The sequence below is a fragment of the Megascapheus bottae genome, chromosome 8 (genome assembly GCF_031878675.1).
Source record: "Megascapheus bottae isolate mThoBot1 chromosome 8, mThoBot2.hap1, whole genome shotgun sequence".
NCBI lineage: Eukaryota > Metazoa > Chordata > Mammalia > Rodentia > Geomyidae > Megascapheus > Megascapheus bottae.
Window position 1 is genome coordinate 71,406,149 of NC_143516.1, and position 21,798 is coordinate 71,427,946.

The following is a 21,798-nucleotide window of genomic DNA, read 5'->3' on the forward strand; positions in this document are numbered from 1 at the left end:
GCTTTTCTCACAGTTCACTTTCAAGTCAATGTTGCTGCTAAAATACTAATGTTCTAAAGCATGGAAAAACTGTGCAAAGTAGCAAAAGTAGGATTTTTTAGCTAATAACTTTAAAGATGCAAATAAAACATCTAAAACAGAAATAACTCAAATTTTAATTAACTCTTTAAGAAAACAGAAAAGGAATGGCAAGACAGTAATATAATGGGTGAGCACTACATACTTGTAAATCAATTCATATACTTGCTTCTTTAAGAATAGCAGCAAACACCATTTTCAGTGCTGTACTTGAACTGCTCCAAGCATTATCAAACAGTTATCTATGCAGCAAATGCAATTTAGACACTAAAATGATTTTTATCTAAAAGCTTTGTCATATATCTCCCTACACACTTTCTACATGCACAGTTGATCACTTTAATGGAAACCATTATCTTCCTGCTCTCTTTACTGCTAAAATATAAATGAAATACACTTACAAAATGCAATGTAGATCTTTGCAGCCATAAAACACCTCTACATTACCTAATCCTATCAATAGCACCTATGAAGAAATGTTTTTAATGTGCTATTGTAGACAGGTCATTATGTAATTATGAAAATAACACTGAAAGATAACAAATCCATCTTCAATCTGCTTGTTAAACAAGTTATGACAGTAATTTGAGTCACAAGCCAAGATTGTAAAATTTAAGTTGTTTTTTCTTTTTTTGTTCTATCACAACACTGGATGTTATGATTGTATAAACTACCTATTTGATTACTAGGAAATTCTAAATAGAAAATGGGTATTTTTAAAAATCAGAACTGTGCTTTAGAGTCTGGCATAAATCTGGTGTGTCCTACTAGATATTTAGATATTTAGACTTAGAAAAAATCATATTAAGTGAAGTAAGCCAGACTCAAGGGAACTTAGGCTCAATGGTTTCCCTCATCCGTCATAATCAGTAGAAACCTTGGGCTCTACTACCAGAGATCCGCAATAGAGCAAAATCTTGATACATAAGGCCATATAATGTGAAGCTAATTGAAAGGACCTCCAGGATATTGAAACTAAAGCCATATAATGAATGATTGTTGTCCTTAATGTACTATGTTGTCTCTCATCTCCTTTGCTGTCCCTTGGTTATCCATATTGTTATAGTATCTCACTTTGTTATCTGATATATTGAATTTATTTGTATTTGGTTATTTGAAATTTGATAGGGAAGGGAGGAAAACCAAGACGGGTGGGGGGTGTGGGGGGGGAGGGAAATGGGTACCAAGACATGTGAAAGGGTATCAATGTATGTGAATTAATGTACCTTCTATCTGGCAAATATCATGTAACCCTTTTACTAATTACAATAAAAAAATCAAAAAAAAGATTTATAAGAGCTCATATGGAAAATAAGAAATATAAAATAAATTACTATAAATATAATTATAACTATAATTTATAAATATAAAATAAAAATGATAAGTTGTTGATTGGCCCAGGAATGTGACCTACCAGGAGTGCCTGCCTAACATGCACAAAACCCTGGACTCAATTCTCCCATACCACAAAGAAAAAAGACAGAAATGGTGCTATGGCTCAAGTGGTAAAGCACGAGCTTTGAGAAAAACCCAAGGACAGCACCCAGGCCCCTAGTTCAAGCCCCAGGACTGGCAAAAAATAAGTAAATAAATAAATAAATAAAATTTTTAGAAAGTTGATCAATAAGGGGTTGTTGGGAAGAAGAGAGAGAAATAGGCTCTGTTGGGGAGTGTGGTTCTATAAGGAGGAACAGGGCTAACAAGACAGGGTTAATAAGGACATAATGGTCAAAGTAGATAATTTGCATGCACAAATACAGAACAATGAAGACTGTTTTAAGAGCTATCTCTAAAAAATATGAATAAAACAGTGGAAGAGGAAGTGAGATTAATCGAAATATATTTTATGCACGTGTGGAAATTTCACAATTAAATCCCTCCTTTGTATAGCTAATATACACTAATAAAAATAAAAAAATTATACTCTGTACCATAATGCCATTTGCCCAAACTCATAAAAGCAGAAGATAAAGATATAATAGGAATAGAAGTATTTTGAACATCAACAATCACTAATCTTTTTTTATACTTACTAACATTAACAGAATTTTTATTAGATAATTGTTATAAAATAAGAAATTACAAATGACTTACACGTATGCATTTGCATATGAGAATATTTCTTAATATACCTATTTTATGTATATCTCTATTACAAGACATTGTAAGAGTCAAACTCATTATTCCTACTTCATTTAATCTATAATATCATTCTTGAAACATCACTTCAATATTGTGAACCACTAAGAATTGCTGTTCAACCTACAAAAGTATATTGTTGCTGCTATTTTATGCTAGCCAACAATATTAAGCTATAGCAATTTCAAAATCTGTCATACCAGAATTTATACAATATGTAGATAAACAAATAAATGCATTGAAGTTTTTCTAATGTATTTTTATTCTAAATAAAAACGATTGCAAATTTTTAACATACAACAATCACTCATCTTTAGAAACTAGGTAGATAATTCGTTGTAACTGTACTTTAAAAAGATGATAAACTGGCCAGGTGCTGGTAGCTCACAACACCTGTAATCCTAGCTACTCAGGAGGCTGAGATCTGAAGACAGGTGTGAAGCCAGTCTGAGAAAAAAAATGTGTAGGAGATTCTTATCTCCTATTAATCACCTTGAAGAGCTCAGGGACAGTGCCCAGACCCAGAGTTCAAGCCTCACAACTGGAAGAAAAAAAAAAAGATGATAAACTAATGTGTCTAATGTGTCTTCCTCCTCTGAAGCAGGAATATACATTTTATTCAATAAATACAAGTTAAACATTTTAGTGGGAAGAGGAAACAAGTAAAAAAGGGAGGGAGAGGGAAAAATGCTTTGACACCATATTCCAGCTCAGAAAGTAACAAAACTTGTTCATTCAGAAAAATAATGAAAATATCAATGTGCAGATACATGAGTTGGGGTATACTCGTACAACAAAAGCATCCTTTTTATGATTTTTTTTGAAAAAAAATCTTTGCTAGGCCAGATGCTGGAAGCTCCTACCTGTTAACCTAGCTACTCAAGAGGCTGGGATCCGAAGACTGAGGTTTGAAGCCAGTATGAGTAAGAAAGTGTAGGAGACTTGTCTCCCATTAATCACCAAAAAGGTCAATGTGAAGATGTGGCTCAAGTGGTAGAGCACTAGCCTTGAGCACAAAAGCATAAGGCAGAGCCCAAGCCCTGAGTTCAAGCCAAAGGACTGTCCAAAACAAAACAAAAAAACCACTGTGCTACTACCATCATTTTAAGACCTGTCCCTTCAACTAGAAATGTCTTTCCTACATTATCAACACTCCTTTCTACTTTCCTATTATGGATAATCTCAAATTTAAGAATTATCCTAGTGGAAATGGAAAAATCCAACAGGACTGCAACCTTCAATAAGCTATTCTATATCATAGGAGAGTGGAGGGGGAGGTAAGCGGGGGAGAGGGACTGGGACAGGAAGAAATGAAGGAAATATTGACACTGGATTGCTTCTTATTTGTTCACATAACCTATATTTGTATCTATCATTTTTTAGGCAATGAGATTGTAGAAATATAATCTCTGCCTCAAAGTATTTTACCTCTCAAACATTTCAAACACATAGTGTACATGTACTATTTTCCAAAGCAGAATATGTTAATTATTATAAAAGAGGAATAAAAGTGCTATAGAAATAAAAAATTTAGATGTCAGTAATTCAATGGTCCTGGGAACCAAACTGGGTTAGTTTTGAGGTAGACTCATGATACAAATTTTTTTAATTTGAGGGTGCAAATCTGTAAAACTTCCTTGTAGCACAGAAACATTTCTATGAACATATTCTTGTTTGTTTTTGCCTTCATCTGAATTTTGCTTTACTCCTGTATGCCTCATTCTGTATTTCATGCTTAATAGTGCCCACGGCACTCAACACTATATTACAAATTCCTTTCACAAGAGCAGCACACAAAAGCTTTTCTGCTTCCTCAGAAGTACCTTGCTTATATGACAGATAGCTACTTTTAAGTTTTTCCAAGCCAGTCTTCGAGACTGCAAACAAACGCTTAGAAACGAAGGGGGTTCTAATCTAGTTCCCCTCAAACTCTAAAGGAACCCACTGAGATCTTCTTCAGAGACACATTAAAGGGTCTAGAAGGCGACTCATTGGAAAAATAGAATAATTCTTTGCTATTGTATTTTTTTTGTACTTTATTGAGCTAAAAGACAAAGAAATAAAGTAACGTTCATGTTCTTTTTGAAACACTCAAAATAAAAAAAACAATTTGAGAGCAGTAACACTGACAACACTAAAAGAAAAAGACATCTGAAAAAAGAAGAAATATGGTAAAACACAGACCCACACACATAAAAACTGTTAAGTGATTACTAAATATTCAATGGAGGAATAACAGTAGTAGGAATTTAAGACAGCTCTTTTATCCAAGACCTAGTGTTCAAACGAATCCTCCTCAGATAATGCCTTAATATCTTAGATATCTTAATATCTTAAATGTAAGGTACTCATTTTGTTTATGAGTACCTACTCCAAGGTAATACTTTTGAAATACCTTCCAAGCACACGTGAAAACAACACAAAGAATGCCAATGGAAGCTACTGATGACTGGAGGCCTAGACAAGGAGAGGAGGGAGAAACAGGCTCCATTGTGGCTAGATACTAGGCAAGAAAGGGTTAGGCTAACAAGGAGGGCAAATGAGGACTAAGCAAATTGTTCACATGTATAATACTAGAACAATGGAGCCTGCTGAAATTGTTTTAAAGTGGGAAAGAGCATAAGGGAGAGTGAAGGAGGTGGTGAAATTGATTAGAATACATTATATCCATGTGAGAAATGGCACAATGAAATTCTCTCTTGTGCAACAAATGTATGTTAATAATAATAAAATTAAAATCTCTAATATACAGGAGAGATTTCTCTGAAAGCAAGATTATATCCTTTGCTTCAGTATTCTAGAAGCTATTTAGCAAGAGTTGGTAAATATAACTTTGGAGATTTTTTTTCTAGATTTTCAACTCATTAGTACTAAAACACAGGAGTATAGAAATAACCTTTACCTTTAATTTTTTACTTTCAACATAACAAAAAAATGGGCAACTTGTACAATGAATACTTGTACAAATATTACTAGTAGTTATATATTCTGTTTGCTCTTTTAGACACAGGCAGGCAGATAAGACACACACACACACACACACACACACCTATGTGTCAGGTTTCACTGAGCTATTTGAAAATGAATTATATGACATTTAATCCCTAAATGTTTTATTCCACCGTACATCTTCTATAAGTAAAGAGATTCTAACAAGCCATACACCCACAAGGCAGAAGAAAACAACTTTCTTCACAACAGCGAGCCCAGAAATAAAACTGAAATGAAAGACTGGGGGTGGGGGGGGGGAAGAAGGGTGAATAACTTTGAAAAACAGTAATTGTATATGAAGGAAGCATAAAGAATCTCAGTAGAAGCCATTAACAATAGGGAGTTGGGATGTGAGGAAAAGGAACAAGCTCTGTTAGGAAAGAGAGTATAAGGAGAAAGAAGGTAGACAAATATGATTGAAATTGTTTGTATGTTTGAAGATAGTACAAGGTTGGTTGAGCTTGTGTAAGGAAATGGCGAAAGTGGTAGAGTGATAGAAGGAGTGAGACTGACTGAAAACATTTTATATATGTATGGAAATATTGCAATGGATACCCTCGTTATGCAAGTAAGGTACACTAACAAAAAAATTTTAAGGGAAGACACGTTTTCATACACATTACCACATAAATATAATCTCCAAATTGTTGCCAAAGAGTGTAAAAATACAGTGATTTTAGAAAACAGAAGCTTAACGCAAAGCAGTAGGCTTTACAAAATATTTTACATTTCAAATTAGCATATACTACTAACATTAAAATTAGTCTTATTCTCTCCACAATGCTTACATCAGCCTTTGATTTATGGACATTAAAAACATCATTCTCAACATTGTCCTTTGTTATTAATCTTCAACAGACTTTATTCATCATGTCCACTTAAAACAATGATAACTGGCCAGGAGTTTGGCCTAGTGGTAGAGTGCTTGCCTACCATGCATGAAGACCCAAGTTCGATTCCTCAGTACCACATACATAGAAAAAAGCTGGAAGTGATGCTGAGGCTCAAGTGGTAGAGTGCTAAGCCTTGAGAAAGTCCAAGGACAGTGCTCAGGCTCTGAGCCCAAGCCCAGGACTGGCCAAAAAAAACCCAAAAAACAAAAAACAAACAAACAAAAAAAACAATGATAAGTTTTCCTTTAAAATAGTCAGTAGTGATAATTGCTAAATTTGTATTACAGGAGCTTTTCTCATTCATGTTCACTAACAAGTTCACTTAAAAGTTTGACACTTGGGCTGGACTTTGGCCTTTGGTAGAGTGCTTGTCTAGCATGCACAAAGACCCAAGTTCGATTCCTCAGTACCACATGCATAGAAAAAAGCTGGAAATGGTGCTATGGCTCAAGTGGTACAGCTCTAGTCCTGAGAAAGCCCAAGGACAATGTTCAGGCCCTGAGTTCAAGCCCCGGGACTGGTTAAAAAAAAAAAAAGACTATTGTTTCTTGTCCACCAAAAGTAAAACCTAAACCAAAAAACAAAATTTAGCCTGTCAGCATAATAAACTTAAGATTCTTAATTCTGAAATGCTTGACAAATGACTATATCCCAAGGTTGACTACTATATAACTTGCTTTTTAATCAAAGAAACATAGGAAAAAAAGATTTCAACAATAACGGCAATTAGCCTTATGTTATAATTGAGATGATAATTGTTCATCAAGAATGATTTAAAAAAAACTAAAGGCCTCAACTATTTGAAAAATCAAATTGCAAATAGTCAGTTAAAATGCCATACTTTAATAACTCCTGGGCTACAATTCTGTGTCACCACAGATGCACTGTTGGGAGAAGATAGACTTGATATTTTTCATTTTCAAACATTTCCACAATTTAGCAAGATAATGTCTTCTTTAGCAAGATAATGTCTTCTTCTTTTTACTCAATTGTTAATTTCCACCAACATGATAAAATTTACTTACATAATTAAATGTAATAAACGCAGTTATCGGATTTTTACTTTGAATATGAATTTTTCTGAAACAGTTCTCTGTTTTTAAAGATCTCAACAATTTTATGACCCCCAAACTTTCAATATCCAGTTATTTAAGCATACAACTATATTTTTACAATAGAGCTGTATTACAAGTTTAAGAACTATTTCAAAAACATTAATTGGTAAGAGACAAAAGCTTTACTTACATTTGTAATAGCAATGGCATTTTTATCATAATATTTCTTCTTTTCATATTTATCTCTGATGAAAAATTCTACTGCTCTGAAAACAGACAACTTAAGGAAAAGCATTAGTTAAATCATCTGTGTATCTATTTGCCTTTATTTGTTCCACTCCATATGTATTATATTATATAATATATATAAATTTAATATAATAAATTTAAATTTCCAATTTGTCAAATCATACTTTCTTTCTCACAGTATTTCTGCAGCTTTACTTTTTTCCTTTCCAAGTCCATTTTTCCAATCCAATTTCAGCAAGAAGAACAACTTAATACAATTTTTAATCATTATTCTTCCTTTTCTCCTCCCATCTAGTCCCTTTAGTACCTAGCTATAAATTTAATTCAGGTTAATTTTGAGTTTGTAAGTATACTAACATCCATAATATACAATATGCCACACAGAGTCTGTGGTAAGTTGTGTGTGTGCTATTGTTTTTTTTAAAAAAAATAATTACTGACATTCCAGTAATGAACAACAAAGTATACATACATTACAGGTGAAGAATTAGGAAATTGGAGACCAAATGATTGCTCACATTTGTAATCCCAGATACTCTAGAGGCATAAACAAAGGATCACAAACACAAGACCTTATTAGAAAGTCAGTAGGCTAAAGAAGGACTGGGTATGATTCAAGTAGAAGAGTTATCTGTATAGTAAACACAAGCCCTTGAGTTCAAGCTCCAGGACTATTCCTCCCTGAAAAAAAAAGGGGGGGGGGGGAGACAGGACTTGGAAAGAATAAAAAAATGATTCTTACACCAATACTCCAACAGTGACTACATCATAAACGTATGAGTCATATTATGCAGTAGAAAAAGTGACTAAATTGTTTTTTTGCTCATGAAGTTGGGGAATGAAGAACTTAAGTACATAAAAACTAAGTTTCCATTTATTAGAAATACTTTCAGAAATTATCTAACATGTAAGCAACATAAAAAAATAAAGGCAGATAAAACAAGGGGCTGGGAGTTTGGCCTAGTGGTTAGAGTGCTTGCCTAGCATGCACGAAGACCCAGGTTCAATTCCTCAGCACCCCACATACATAGAAAAAGCCAGAAGTGGTGCTGTGGCTCAAGTGGTAGAGTGCTAGCCTTAAGAAAGTCCAAGGACAATGCTCAGGCCCTGAGCTCAAGCCACAGGACTGGCCAAAAAAAAAAAAAAAAAGGAAATTTTGACTATAATTTTACTGATTTTAATATCTAGCTCCCAAAGATGGCCCTATATATAGCCTTATTTACAGTGTTAGCAGTCACTTACTTAACTGGCAATTAGTGTGAATTCATTAGCTAATCTACTGATTTCATACTATATATGTAAAAAAAGACAAGAAGAAAGCCAGGCACTGGTGGCTTAAGCCTGTAATCCTAGTTACTTAGAAGGTTGAGACCTGAGGATGGTGGTTTGAAGCTAGTCCAGGCAAGAAAGTCTATAAGACTTGTATCTCTACCAAAAAGCCTATAGCAGAGCTGTAGCTCAAATAGTAGAGTGATAGTCTTGAGCAAAACACCAGCAGGGACAGGGCTCAAGCCCTGACTCTAGCCCAGGACCAGTACACATTTACAACCACCATCACCACACAACCCCCTCTCCAAGAAAAAAACAAGACAGGAAAAGTGTTTGAGGAATAATAATAAAACACTTAAGTAGAATGTCCAATAAACATTAAGCACACAACAAAGGAAGCTATAATAACAAATAATGAAATTATGACTAAGAAATCCTACAAATACAGGGAGTATGGTAAAACCTTTAAAAACAATTAGCATTTTTCTTTTTGTTGGCAGTAATAAGAGTTTGAAGTTGGGTACATGTTAAGCCATGTCATCAGTCCTTTCTTGAGCTATTATTTTGAGATAGAATCTTGCTCCACTTGGGTACAAATCTGGGCCAAGATCCACCTTTATGTCATTGCTGGGAGGACAGGCATGTGCCATCAAGCCTAGCTTCTTTCTGTTGAGATGGAGCTTTTTCTGTCCAGGCTATCTTGGAACTGTAACCTTCTGAATCTGAGCCTCCTCACATAACACAGGATGACTGGCCCACATCTGTATGTTAAGCTGAGTTGAGAAGGGGTCTCTTGAACTTTTCTAGGGTAGCCTCAACTGTGATCTCCCATTCCTAGCCTCTTAAGTATCTAGGATTAGAGGTGTGAATAAAAAATGCCTAGCTTTATTTTTATATAATATTGAGCCACAATATTACCTCACCATTAAAACAGAATACAGAATTAGCAAATGAAGCTATATAGTGTACTAAGTAAGGAAAAAGCATAACACCCAGTGCCATTTTGAATTTTAGCTCTTACTATTGACATAAATTAATTTAAATAGGCAAGTAATTTGAAAGGCAAAGCAAATGGACAAAAAACAGCAACTACATTATGGGTTAAGGCACGTTGCATAACATCAAGTTTAAAAACGATTAAATGAGAAATATCAATATAAGAACCAATTAGATATTGGGAAATCTCATTTTCTGATCTCCAGATGTCATTTGATACATAGGACTTAACTGGTTATTTTCATCTTCAGAACTTCATATGGTTTATAATATTTACAAGTAAACATTTAGAACATCCTAAAGATGCTTCAGATAAAACTTAGTTTAGAAAATTCAGCAAGTATAGCAAAGATATGGAACCAACCCAGATGTCCCTCAGTTGATGAGTAGATCAACAAGATGTGGTATTTGTACACAATTGAATTCTATGCTGCTGTCAGAAAGAATGACATCGCCCCATTTGTTAGGAAATGGAAAGACTTAGAAAAAAATCATATTAAGTGAAGTAAGCCAGACTCAAAGGAACATAGGCTCAATGGTTTCCCTCATTTGTCATAATCAGTAGAAACCTTGGGCTCTACTACCAGAGATCTGCAGTAGAGCAAAATCTTGATACATAAGGCCATATAGGATGAAGCTAATTGAAAGGACCTCCAGGATATTGAAAAAAAAGCCATATAACGAATGATTGTTGTCCTTAATGTACTATGTTGTCTCTCATCTCCTTTGCTGTCCCTTGGTTATCTCATATTGTTATAGTATCTCACTTTGCTATCTGATATATTGAATTTATTTGTATTTGGTTATTTGAAATTTGATAGGGAAGGGGGGAAAACCAAGACTGGTGGGGGGTGTGGGGGGGAGGGTAATGGGTACCAAGACATGTGAAAGGGTATCAATGTATGTGAATTAATGCACCTTCTATCTTGCAAATATCATGTAACCCTTTTACTAATTACAATAAAAAAATAAAAATAAATAAATAAAAGGTAAAAAAACATTAGAAACAGAAAAACAATCTTGGAAAAATCAAGATTTAAAAAACCATATTAATAAAATTCAAGTTTAAGTGGCTGTTTAGGGATTTAATAAATGAAAACATCACAATATCCAAGAATCTTCTGCATACCTGTAATCACAAGCATTCAGTAAGCAAGCCCCAAATCCCGTCTTCTGAAAAGTAATAAATTACACTATCAAAAGCCAAAAAAATTTCACCAATACTACATGGGTTATCTTACTAATGTGCATTTGTAATTTAGGACTTTTTTCTCTTTCCTTGACAATACCACTTCAAAGACAATTAAATTAATAGACTTCCAAAGAATATAATCTTCTAGTTTCAGACATATAACACTGGCAAGGAAAAAAAAAAACTCTGAAAAGCTCAAAGGAGAATTGCTGATTAGCTTTAAAGTATACTCGATCTCATAAAACTGAAGGAAAGTTTTTAGATAAGATGAAATATCCAAATAATGAAAAGCATAACGTAAAGTTTTCTCATGCATTAGCACATTCACCTCAAATTAACTATATCCCACAAGAGAAATTACTTTCACAAAAGCTTTCAAATAACTTAAGTAAACTGTAAAGCTTTTAAAAAACAAATCTTGGAAAGAATGAAATGAGGCCCATATTATATGAATTTAACTGTTTGATTCCCCTTGTCTCTAAGGATACATGTTTGCATCCTCAAAACTGAAGAGATGTTAGGCTTTTAAAAGAGCCATAAACTTTACAATGATGGATGGAAGAATGAATGAATGGATGGGAAGATGAATGAGTGGATGGATGGAGAGATGGATATCAGGCTGATTCATTTTCTTTTTCTTTCTTTCTTTCTTTCTTTCTTTCTTTCTTTCTTTCTTTCTTTCTTTCTTTTTTTTTTTTTGTGGGGCATGGGGTTTTAATTCAGCCTGGGCACTGTCCCTAAGCTCAAGCTCTTCAGCTCAAGGCTACCACTCTACCATTGAGCCAAGCCCCCACTTCCCATTTCCTAGAGGCTAATAGAGTCTCAGGTCCTTTTGTTCCCCGGCTGGCTTTGAACCTTAATCCTGAGTACCTAGGATTACAGGCATGAGCCAGTGGCGCCTGGCTGGCTGATCCATATTCTAACTATTCTCTCTGATCACTATCTCATAAATAGAGAAAATGATTTAAAAACATTTGAATATATAATACAATTATACCATATAATTATATTACTATGTTATAAGCCATGTATTATCTGTGGCATCTATTTTTATAATATAATCGAGGCCTTTTTGAGCTAGTTTTCATTGTGTTGCCTAGGCTCACCTGGATGTCCTGAGCTCTACTGATTCTCCTCTCACAGATTCCTAAATACCCAGAACTACAGAGCCCAATTTAATTTTTTAAGGCTAAATTATTACATGGATATGGCAACTGATTTCGTGTTGTCATGTATCTCAAGGACATTTAGCCAAGATCCCTCTCTAACAGATCTCAGTAACCATTAGATTATGTTGTGTTAGTAAAACAATCAACATTTCACATAAACATGGAAAGGGGGATTCTCCAATTTGAGGGAACTTGCTTTTTTTTTTTTTTTTTTGCCAGTCCTGGGCTTGAGCTCAGGGCCTGAGCACTGTCCTTGGACTTTCTCAGGGCTAGAGATCTACCACTTGAGCCTCAGCACCACTTCCGGCTTTTTTCTATGTATGTGGTACCGGGGAATCGAACCCGGGTCTTCATGCATGCTAGGCAAGCACTTTAACCACTAGGCCAAACTCCTGGTCCCAAGGGAACTTGCTTTTTTGTAATATAATTTTATTGCTATTATTAAGGTGTTATGCAGAGGGGTTACCGCTTCATAAGTCAGATAATGAGTGCAGTTCTTCTTGGACAATTCCTTCACTTTCCCCCTTCCATCACTTCCTACTACAAGTTATATTGCTCATTTTTCAGTGTCTACTAAGTACTATAACTGAATCTGTTCACCTTTCCTTGCTTCATTTCCTCGCCCACCTCCCTTTGGCCTACTTCTAAAGAGAGAAAAACAGCCAGGTGCTGGTGGCACAAGCCTGTAAACCTAGCTACTAAAGAGGCTGAGATCTGAGAATCACCATTAAAAGCCAGCCGTGGCAAGAAAGTTCATGAGACTCTTATTTCCAATTAGCCAAAAAAAAAAAAAAAAAAAAAAACTGAAAATGGAGCTGTGGCTTAAAGTGGTATAGTGACAGCTTTGATTTACAGAGCTCGGGAACCATGCCCAGGCCCTGAGTTCAAGCCCCGTATGGGACCTTCTTCCCCAACACCCACCTACCCACTCTTCACCACCACCACCATCAAAACTGGATGTTGCCATTTCCTGGAATTTGTTTCAGTAAATAGTATTTTAAATGTTCAGAGACATTATTATACCCTTGGGTCCTACCCTAAGAGTATCCTCCCTTAGTCTGTTTGCACATGAATGCCTAGAGTCCTAGATAATTTGACATTTTAGATTTAGGGTCCACACATGAGTGAAAACATGACCAGTTTGTCTCTCTAAGCCTGCCTTACTTCACTTAGCAGGATTATTTCTTTGCAAATGATATAACCTTGTTCTTTCTAATGGATGAAGAAATTCCATTGTGTGTAATTACCACATTTCTTTTATCTACTCATCTATTGTAGGACAAATGAACTGTTTTAGTGACCACTGTGAATAGTACAGCAATAAACCTGGATGTACAAGTTTCTTTATGGTATCCTAACTTGCAATGTTCTGGGTAAATGTGCAGGAATGGTATGGCTGGATCATGAGATGCTCCTTTTCTTTCTTCTTTCTGTCTTTCATTCTTTTTTTCTTTCTATCTTTCATTCTTTCTTTTTTCTCTCTTTTCTTTTCTAGTCCTGGGGCTAGATCTCAGGGCCTGAGCACTGTCCTTGGGCTTTCTCAAGACTATTGAGCCACAGCACCACTTCTGGCTTTTTCTATGTATGTGGGACAGAGGAATCAAACCCAGGTCTTTGTGCATGCCAGGCAACCACTCTACCACTAGGCCAAACTCCCAGCCCCGATGTTTCATTTTTTGAGGAAGCCCTTAACTGCCATACAGAGTGGTTGTGCAATTAAAAAGGCTTTCTTATCAACATAGGTTTGTGGGTAGATAGCAAAAAAAGAGAAAATGTCACTGAAATCAGGAAGCAGTTAGTATCAGCCACTAAGGATACTGATTTGCTTACTTGGAAGTATTCCTTTGCTATACACTGTTTCTCAAAGTTCTGCCATGGGTCTTCATTTCTCAGGAGGAAAAAAAAAAAAAAAAAGATTCTCAATAAAAACGATAAAAGGGAACTGGAGGCATGACTAGAAACAGAGAATCCACCTACCAAGTGCAGGCTGTGTTTAGGCACTAGTATCTCCCCCCACAAAAAGAAAGAATAAAAGATGATTTATTGTCCTCGATAAGTACAGAATTTTACATAATCTACATGTTAACTCTCCATACTGCATTTTCTGCTACCTTCAAGGGTCAAGACTCATATTTGAGGTATCAAACAAGTCACACTACACAAACATCTAACATATGTGTAAATATAAGTAAAGGAACATGATTTATTATCTTTTATTTTTAACCCTGAAACCTCTAACTAGTGACTTTTTCAGTGAATAAGCTTTACTGTCACCTCATTTAAAAACTCTGGAGTATGAGACAACTCCAAAGTCCTCTGAGAATCTCTCATCTTCATAATAAACGCCAATCTTAACCCAGTATAACTCTCCCATGTTCCCAATTTCTTTCCAGTTCCTTCCTACCTATTCTCAATGCTACCAAAAAATCAGATTTTCATCACTGCACATTTTGGCTATATTAGTATTTACAGGTATCTCTCCTCTCTCTCTCTCCCCACCATCCCTACATCTCCAGGATTTCTTCCTTCTCCAACTAATCTCTCTTCCTTGCAGTAAGTTACTTTCTACTATTTTTTCCTGTTTCAAACCCTTTCATGGGTCTTTAAACAATTCAAATCTATTGAGATAATGAAAACTTTCAAAACTTTTGAACAGTTTTTAAGCATCTTCTAGCATTTGCCCCAGAACACAAAAGTTGTATCCTATCAAAACCAAGATGATTCAAGTCTGTGATGCAAGCTACTTGGGATATAAAAGGTGGGCAATTAAAGTTTGAATCCAGTATGGTCAAAAAGCAGTTTGTGAGATTGTATGTCAACTAATGGCTAGGCACAGTAGTGTGAAGCTGTTACCCCAACTATACAGAAAGCACAATAGCAGTGACAAGAAACACAATGAGAAAAGCTGCAGACCAAGTCAAAAGTACAGTATAGCTGGGCACTGATGGCAAAAGTCTGTAATCCTAGCTACTCAGGAGCCTGAGATCTTTGCAGTTTAAAGCCAGCTTAGGCAGGAAAGTCAGTGAGACTCGTATTAACCACCAGAAGTGGAAGTAGCACTATGGCTCAAAGTGGTAGAGTGGGGGTGTGGGGGGGGAGGGTAATGGGTACCAAGACATGTGAAAGGGTATCAATGTATGTGAATTAATGCACCTTCTATCTGGCAAATATCATGTAACCCTTTTACTAATTACAATTAAAAAAAGAACAACAAAAAAAAATAAAAGGCATAGGCTGTCTAGTTAGATCAAAACGCAAGAGCCATCGTTCTGCTGTCTTCAAGAGACACATCTTACCCAAAAAAACAAGCACCTTTTGAAAGTGAGAGGTTGGAATAAACTCTATCAAGCTAACGGCCCCCATAAACAGGCTGGAGTTGCCATCCTCATATTAGATAAAATAGATTTCAAACCAAAATTAGTAAGAAAAGACAAAGAAGGTTACTACATACTACTAAAGGGATCTTTCCTCCAGGAAGACATAACGATCCTAAATATTTACACACCCAATCGCGGAGCTCCAAACTTCATCAAGCAAACTTTACTTACACTGAAACCATACATAGATCGAAATACAGTGATTGCCGGTGACTTTAACACACCACTCTCACCTATGGACAGATCAACAAGGCAAAAACTCAACAGAGAAACCTTAGAACTGAACAGCTATATAGACCAACTAGATCTAACAGACATCTGCAGAATATTCCACCCAGCAACAACACAATATACGTTTTTCTCAGCAGCACATGGAACATTTTCCAAAATAGATCACATCTTAGGCCATAAAACAAACCTGGACAGATTCAGAAACACAGAAATTATTCCATGCACACTCTCAGACCACAAAGGCATCAAACTTGAACTGAACACACACCTCCACCAACGAAAACCCTGTAACTCATGGAGACTGAACAACACATTGTTGAACCACCAATGGGTCATTGAAGAGATCAGAACAGAAATCCAACAGTTTATGAAATTTAACAGTAAGGAGCACACAAAATACCAACTCCTTTGGGACACAGCAAAGGCAGTACTCAGAGGAAAATTTATAGCGCTGAGTGCCTACAACAACAAGTTGGAAAAATTGCAAACCAACAACTTAATGTCTCACCTCAAGCTCCTGGAAAAAGAGCAACAAACCAACCCTAATCCCAGTAGAAGAAAGCAAATAATTAAAATCAAAGCAGAATTAAATGATTTGGAATCCAAAAAAACTATAGAAAGAATCAACAAAACAAGGAGTTGGTTCTTTGAAAGAATTAACAAAATTGACAAGCCCTTAGCAAATCTTACCAAAAAAAGAAGAGAGCATATCGAAATAAACAAAATCTCAGATGAAAATGGTAATATCACGACAGAAATTACCAAGATCCAGAATATCATGAGGGAATACTTCTCAAACCTTTATGCCAACAAATTTGAGAACCTAGATGAAATGGATGAATTCCTAGCCAATATTAACATACCCACACTGAACCAAGAAGAACTAAGCCAACTCAACAGGCCTATTTCAAGCTCTGAAATAGAAATGGCAATTAGAGAACTTCCACCTAAGAAAAGCTCAGGGCCAGATGGATTCACAGCTGAATTCTATAAGGTCTTCAAAGCAGAGCTCACACCAATACTCCTCAAGCTCTTCAACGAAATTGAAAATGAAGGTTCCTTACCAAACTCATTCTATGAAGCCAGTATAACCCTCATCCCCAAACCAGACAGAGATTCATCAAAGAAAGAGAACTATAGACCTATATCTTTGATGAACATCGATGCAAAACTTCTCAACAAAATACTGGCCAACCGTCTACAACAACTCATCAAAAAAATTATACACTATGATCAAACTGGATTCATCACAGGGAGGCAAAGCTGGTTCAACATACGCAAATCAATTAATATAATTCAACACATCAACAGGAGCAAAGACAAAAATCACATGATTGTCTCAATAGACGCGGAAAAGGCATTTGACAAGATCCAACACCCCTTCATGTTAAAAGCTCTGGAGAAACTAGGAATCCATGGAACATTCCTTAATGTAATAAAGGCTGTGTATGAGAAACCTACTGCTAGTATTACACTTAATGGTGAAAATCTAAAGCCATTCCCTCTAAAATCTGGAACGAGACAAGGATGCCCACTCTCTCCACTCCTCTTTAACATAGTACTGGAATTCCTAGCCAGTGCAATAAGGCAAGAAGCAAGCATAGAGGGGATCCAAGTAGGGAAAGAGGAAATAAAACTATCCCTCTTTGCAGATGACATGATTCTGTATTTAAAGAATCCTATAGACTCTACTCCCAAGCTCCTTGAGCTGATCCAAAGCTTTGGAAGAGTAGCAGGCTATAAAATCAACCCTCAAAAATCAACTGCCTTCCTTTATGCCAACAGTGAGAGGAACGAGGCAATAATCAGGAAAGAAATTCCTTTCACAATAGCCTCAAAGAAAATAAAGTACCTAGGAATTAGCTTAACTAAGAATGTAAAGGACCTTTTTGACGAAAACTTCAAAACCCTAAAAAAGGAAATTAAAGCAGAACTAAGGAAATGGAAAAACCTCCCATGCTCCTGGATTGGAAGAATCAACATTGTGAAAATGACAATCTTGCCAAGAGCTATCTACAAATTCAATGCAATACCCATCAACATACCAATGTCATTCTTTAAAGAAATAGAAGAGGCAATCCAAAATTTCATATGGAATAATAAAAGACCCCGTATAGCAAAAACACTTCTTAGCAGAAAGAACAGCGCTGGAGGAATTTCAATTCCAAACTTTAGACTCTATTACAGAGCTATAATCCTCAAAACAGCTTGGTACTGGCACAGGAACAGGCCTGAAGACCAATGGAATAGAACTGAGGACCCAGATATTAAACCACAGACCTATGGCCACCTAATCTTTGACAAGGGAGCCAAAAAAATAGAATGGAAGAAAGACAGCCTCTTCAACAAGTTGTGCTGGCAGAACTGGTTAAGCACCTGCAGAAAACTAAAGTTGGATCCTTCTTTGTCACCTTGCACTAGAATTAACTCCAAATGGATCAAAGACCTGGAGGTAAAAGCTGACACACTGAAAACTCTACAGGAAGGAATAGGAGATACACTAGGTCTCCTTGGCACAGGTTGAAACTTTCTTAATAAGGACCAAGAATCACAACAAATCAGAGAAAGGCTGGATAAGTGGGACTGCATTAAACTGCAGAGCTTTTGTATGGCAAAGGACATAGCTAGTAAACTAATCAGGAAGCCTACAGAGTGGGAGAAGATCTTCACCAACCAAACAATGGACAAAGGCCTCATATCTAAAATATATCAACAACTCAAAAAATTGAGTCACTCCAAAACTAACCTCCAAAGTAACAACCATCCCATTAAAAAATGGGCCAAAGACTTAAAGAGAGTCTTCCCTGAAGAAGAAACAAAAATGGCCTATAGACACATGAAAAAATGCTCAACATCTCTGGTCATAAAAGAAATGCAAATCAAAACAACTCTAAGATTCCACCTCACTCCAGCTAGAATGGCCAGGATCAGGAAAACGAATGACAACAGATGCTGGAGGGGATGTGGCCAGGAGGGATCACTACTACACTGTTGGTGGGAGTGCAAACTAGTCCAACCACTATGGAAAGCAGTGTGGCAGTGCCTCAAAAGGCTAAACATAGAACTCCCCTATGACCCAGCAATTCCACTACTTGGCATTTACCCAACCATCCAGAAACAAGGACATACTAAACCCACTAGCACAACAATGTTCATTGCAGCACTATTCACCATAGCAAAGATATGGAACCAACCTAGATGTCCCTCAGTTGATGAGTGGATCAACAAGTTGTGGTATTTGAACACAATGGAATTCTATGCTGCTGTCAGAAAGAATGACATCGCCCCATTTGTTAGGAAATGGAAAGACTTAGAAAAAATCATATTAAGTGAAGTAAGCCAGACTCAAAGGAACTTAGGCTCAATGGTTTCCCTCATTCGTCATAATCAGTAGAAACCTTGGGCTCTACTAGCAGAGATTTGCAATAGAGCAAAATCTTGATACATAAGGACATATAATGTGAAGCTAATTAAAAGGACCTCCAGGATAGTGAAACAAAAGCCATATAATGAATGACTGTTGTCCTTAATGTACTATGTTGTCTCTCATCTCCTTTGCTGTCCCTTGTTATCTCATATTGGTATAGTATCTCACTTTGTTATCTAATATATTGAATTTATTTGTATTTGGATATTTGAAATTTGATAGGGAAGGGGGGAAAACCAAGACGGGTGGGGAGGGAAATGGGTACCAAGACATGTGAAAGGGTATCAATGTATGTGAATTAACGCACCTTCTATCTGGCAAATATCATGTAACCCTTTTACTAATTACAATAAAAAATAAAAATAAAAAAAAAAAAAACCTCAGGGACAATACCTAGCTCTACCTCCACGGTGGCTCATGCCTGTAATCCTAGCTACTCAGGGGGCTGAGATCTGAGGATCGTGGTTCAAAGCCAGCCCAGGCACTAAAGTCCGTGAGACTCTTATCTCCAATTAGCCACCAGAAAACCACAAGTGGTGCTGTGGCCCAAGGGGTAGTGCAGTAGCCTTGAGCTGAAGAGCTCAGGGACAACACCCAGGCCTGGAGTTCAAGCCCCACAATTGACAAAAAAAAAAAAAGTATAGCATAAAGTGAGACCATACCTCAAAAATAACAAGAGACTAGAGATGCTTCTTAAATCATACAGTTCTTGTTAAGTACAGGCTTACTTCAATCGATCAAATTTAAAAATTGAAATAACGAAATAAAGTAAAATGTCATGAAAATTTATGCCTCTTTACATTTTTGCTCACATAATTCTCACACATTTTTCATTGCTACCCTAACATCCTTCTGTAACAAAAATAAGATGGATCTCAGACTGCTTAATTTGTAAGGGATAGGAAAGCAGAAACAGAAAAGGGTAAATGTAAACTACTAACTTTCCAATTACAAAACATAATAGCCTATCTCTTTATGTGAAAAATTGTTTAATTCCATGGCCATATAAACTATTTTATTATATCAATGGTCTGGCCTAGAAAAGGCAAATTTTTATTGCCCCTCCACAGGTACCATTTTTTTTGATAAAAATCTAAGTATCAGCAATTAATTATAATCAATATCATTTTATAAAGCAATACAATTTTAATGATCTGCTTTGTAAACTTTAATGAATTTTAGAAATTCTATACTATCCAATCATTTTATATTTATCAAATGTGAAAACATCTTGGGAAAACAGTCTGCCTGTTCCAAAAGATAGATTTGCAAACAAACACATGTGTTTGTCAGTAGCAAATATTATATAAATTATTTAATAATTATACCAAATATATACACACAAATATTAATTGTATCATATAAATATGAATACTACTTTAAAGATAATCAAAGAATATTTTTAAGAAAATGATTTCTTTTTGTTATGTCCTCTAACACTGGACCCATAGCTCCACTTCTGAGGTATAAAAAGGTTTTGTTTTTTGTTTTTGGTGGATACTTGGGATAAGAGTTGCATAGACTTTCCTGCCTCAGCTGACTTTGAATTTCAACCCTCTTGTCTCAGAGTCTTAAATAGCAAGGATGCAAGGCATAAACCACCAGTTCCCAACTGGTAAATTATATTTAAATATGCAGGATGTTCACCAATAAAATCTCTGATAACAGTAAGATAACACAAAATCTGTGGCTCCAGTGGCTCCCACCTGTAATGATAGCTACCTGCAAGACTGATTGGGAGAAACACAGTTCAAGTTCAGAGCAGTAACTTTTAGAGATTGAATTCTAACCAACAGCTTGGTATCGTGGTGGTGCACCTGTCATCCTAGCTATTCAGAGGCTGAGACTACAATCTTCTGGCCAACACAAGCAAGACGATATCGCCATACATCTATCATCACAGCTACATGCAGACTTCAGTCCAGACTGGCTTAGGCAAAAATAAGCAGAGCAAAAAGGCCTAGAGATGTAGCTCAAGCAATAGAGTGCTTGAGTAACAAAATACAAAACACTGATTTTCAAACCCAAGTACTGTCCCTGCAAAAAAAAAATAAAATAAAATAAAATAAAAAATTGCTATCAAGAGATGGAGATCAATCAGAAAAGAATCAAGTCATAACATTTGTAATTTTACTTTTTTCTTTTTATTAGTTTTATCGTTATCTTCTGTTACTTAACTATACAAACTAATGTCTCTAGACAAATCTTATACTAGAGAAATTGAAATGTTGTTTATTGAATTTATTAGGAACGAAATTCAAAAGGATGTTGCATTTTATCAAACGCATTCAATAGCTATGAGATTGGTCATCTGATTTTTCTCCCTAGAATCTATTAATATGCCATATAAGTTAATAGATATTATAAAATAAAGCCCCCTTTCATCCCTAAAATAAATCCCAGGTGACCACTGGGGGAAAAATGTATAATGAATTATAGTTACATAAAAAATGTTCTGCTGAGTGACAGCAGCTCACACCTCTAATCCTAGTTATTGAGGCAGCTAAGATCTGAGGATCAAGGTTCAAAGCTAGCCCAGACATTCAAGTCAGGAGACTCTTATTTCCAATTAACCACCAAAAAAAGAATATGAAGTACAGCTGTGGCTTGAGTGCTAGCCTTGAGCACAAAAAGTAAGGGACAGAGCCTAAGCCCTTGAGTCCAAGCCCCAGGACAGCATCCCCCCTCCCCAATCCCAAAAAAGAAAAGTTCTATCCTGCTTGATATCAAAA

At 35.9% G+C, this 21,798-nt stretch overlaps 1 protein-coding gene across 3 annotated transcripts in view; it reads right to left on the reverse strand.

Moving 5' to 3' along the window:
• Smap1 (small ArfGAP 1) overlaps positions 1-21,798 on the reverse strand; it is a 109,153-nt gene that overhangs the window by 45,011 nt on the left and 42,344 nt on the right. For all 3 annotated transcript variants that reach the window (XM_090338594.1, XM_090338595.1, XM_090338596.1), the window contains exon 4: positions 7,347-7,422. In XM_090338594.1, coding sequence (XP_090194720.1) covers positions 7,347-7,422 — 76 coding nt within the window. The remainder of the gene's footprint in view (positions 1-7,346; positions 7,423-21,798) is intronic.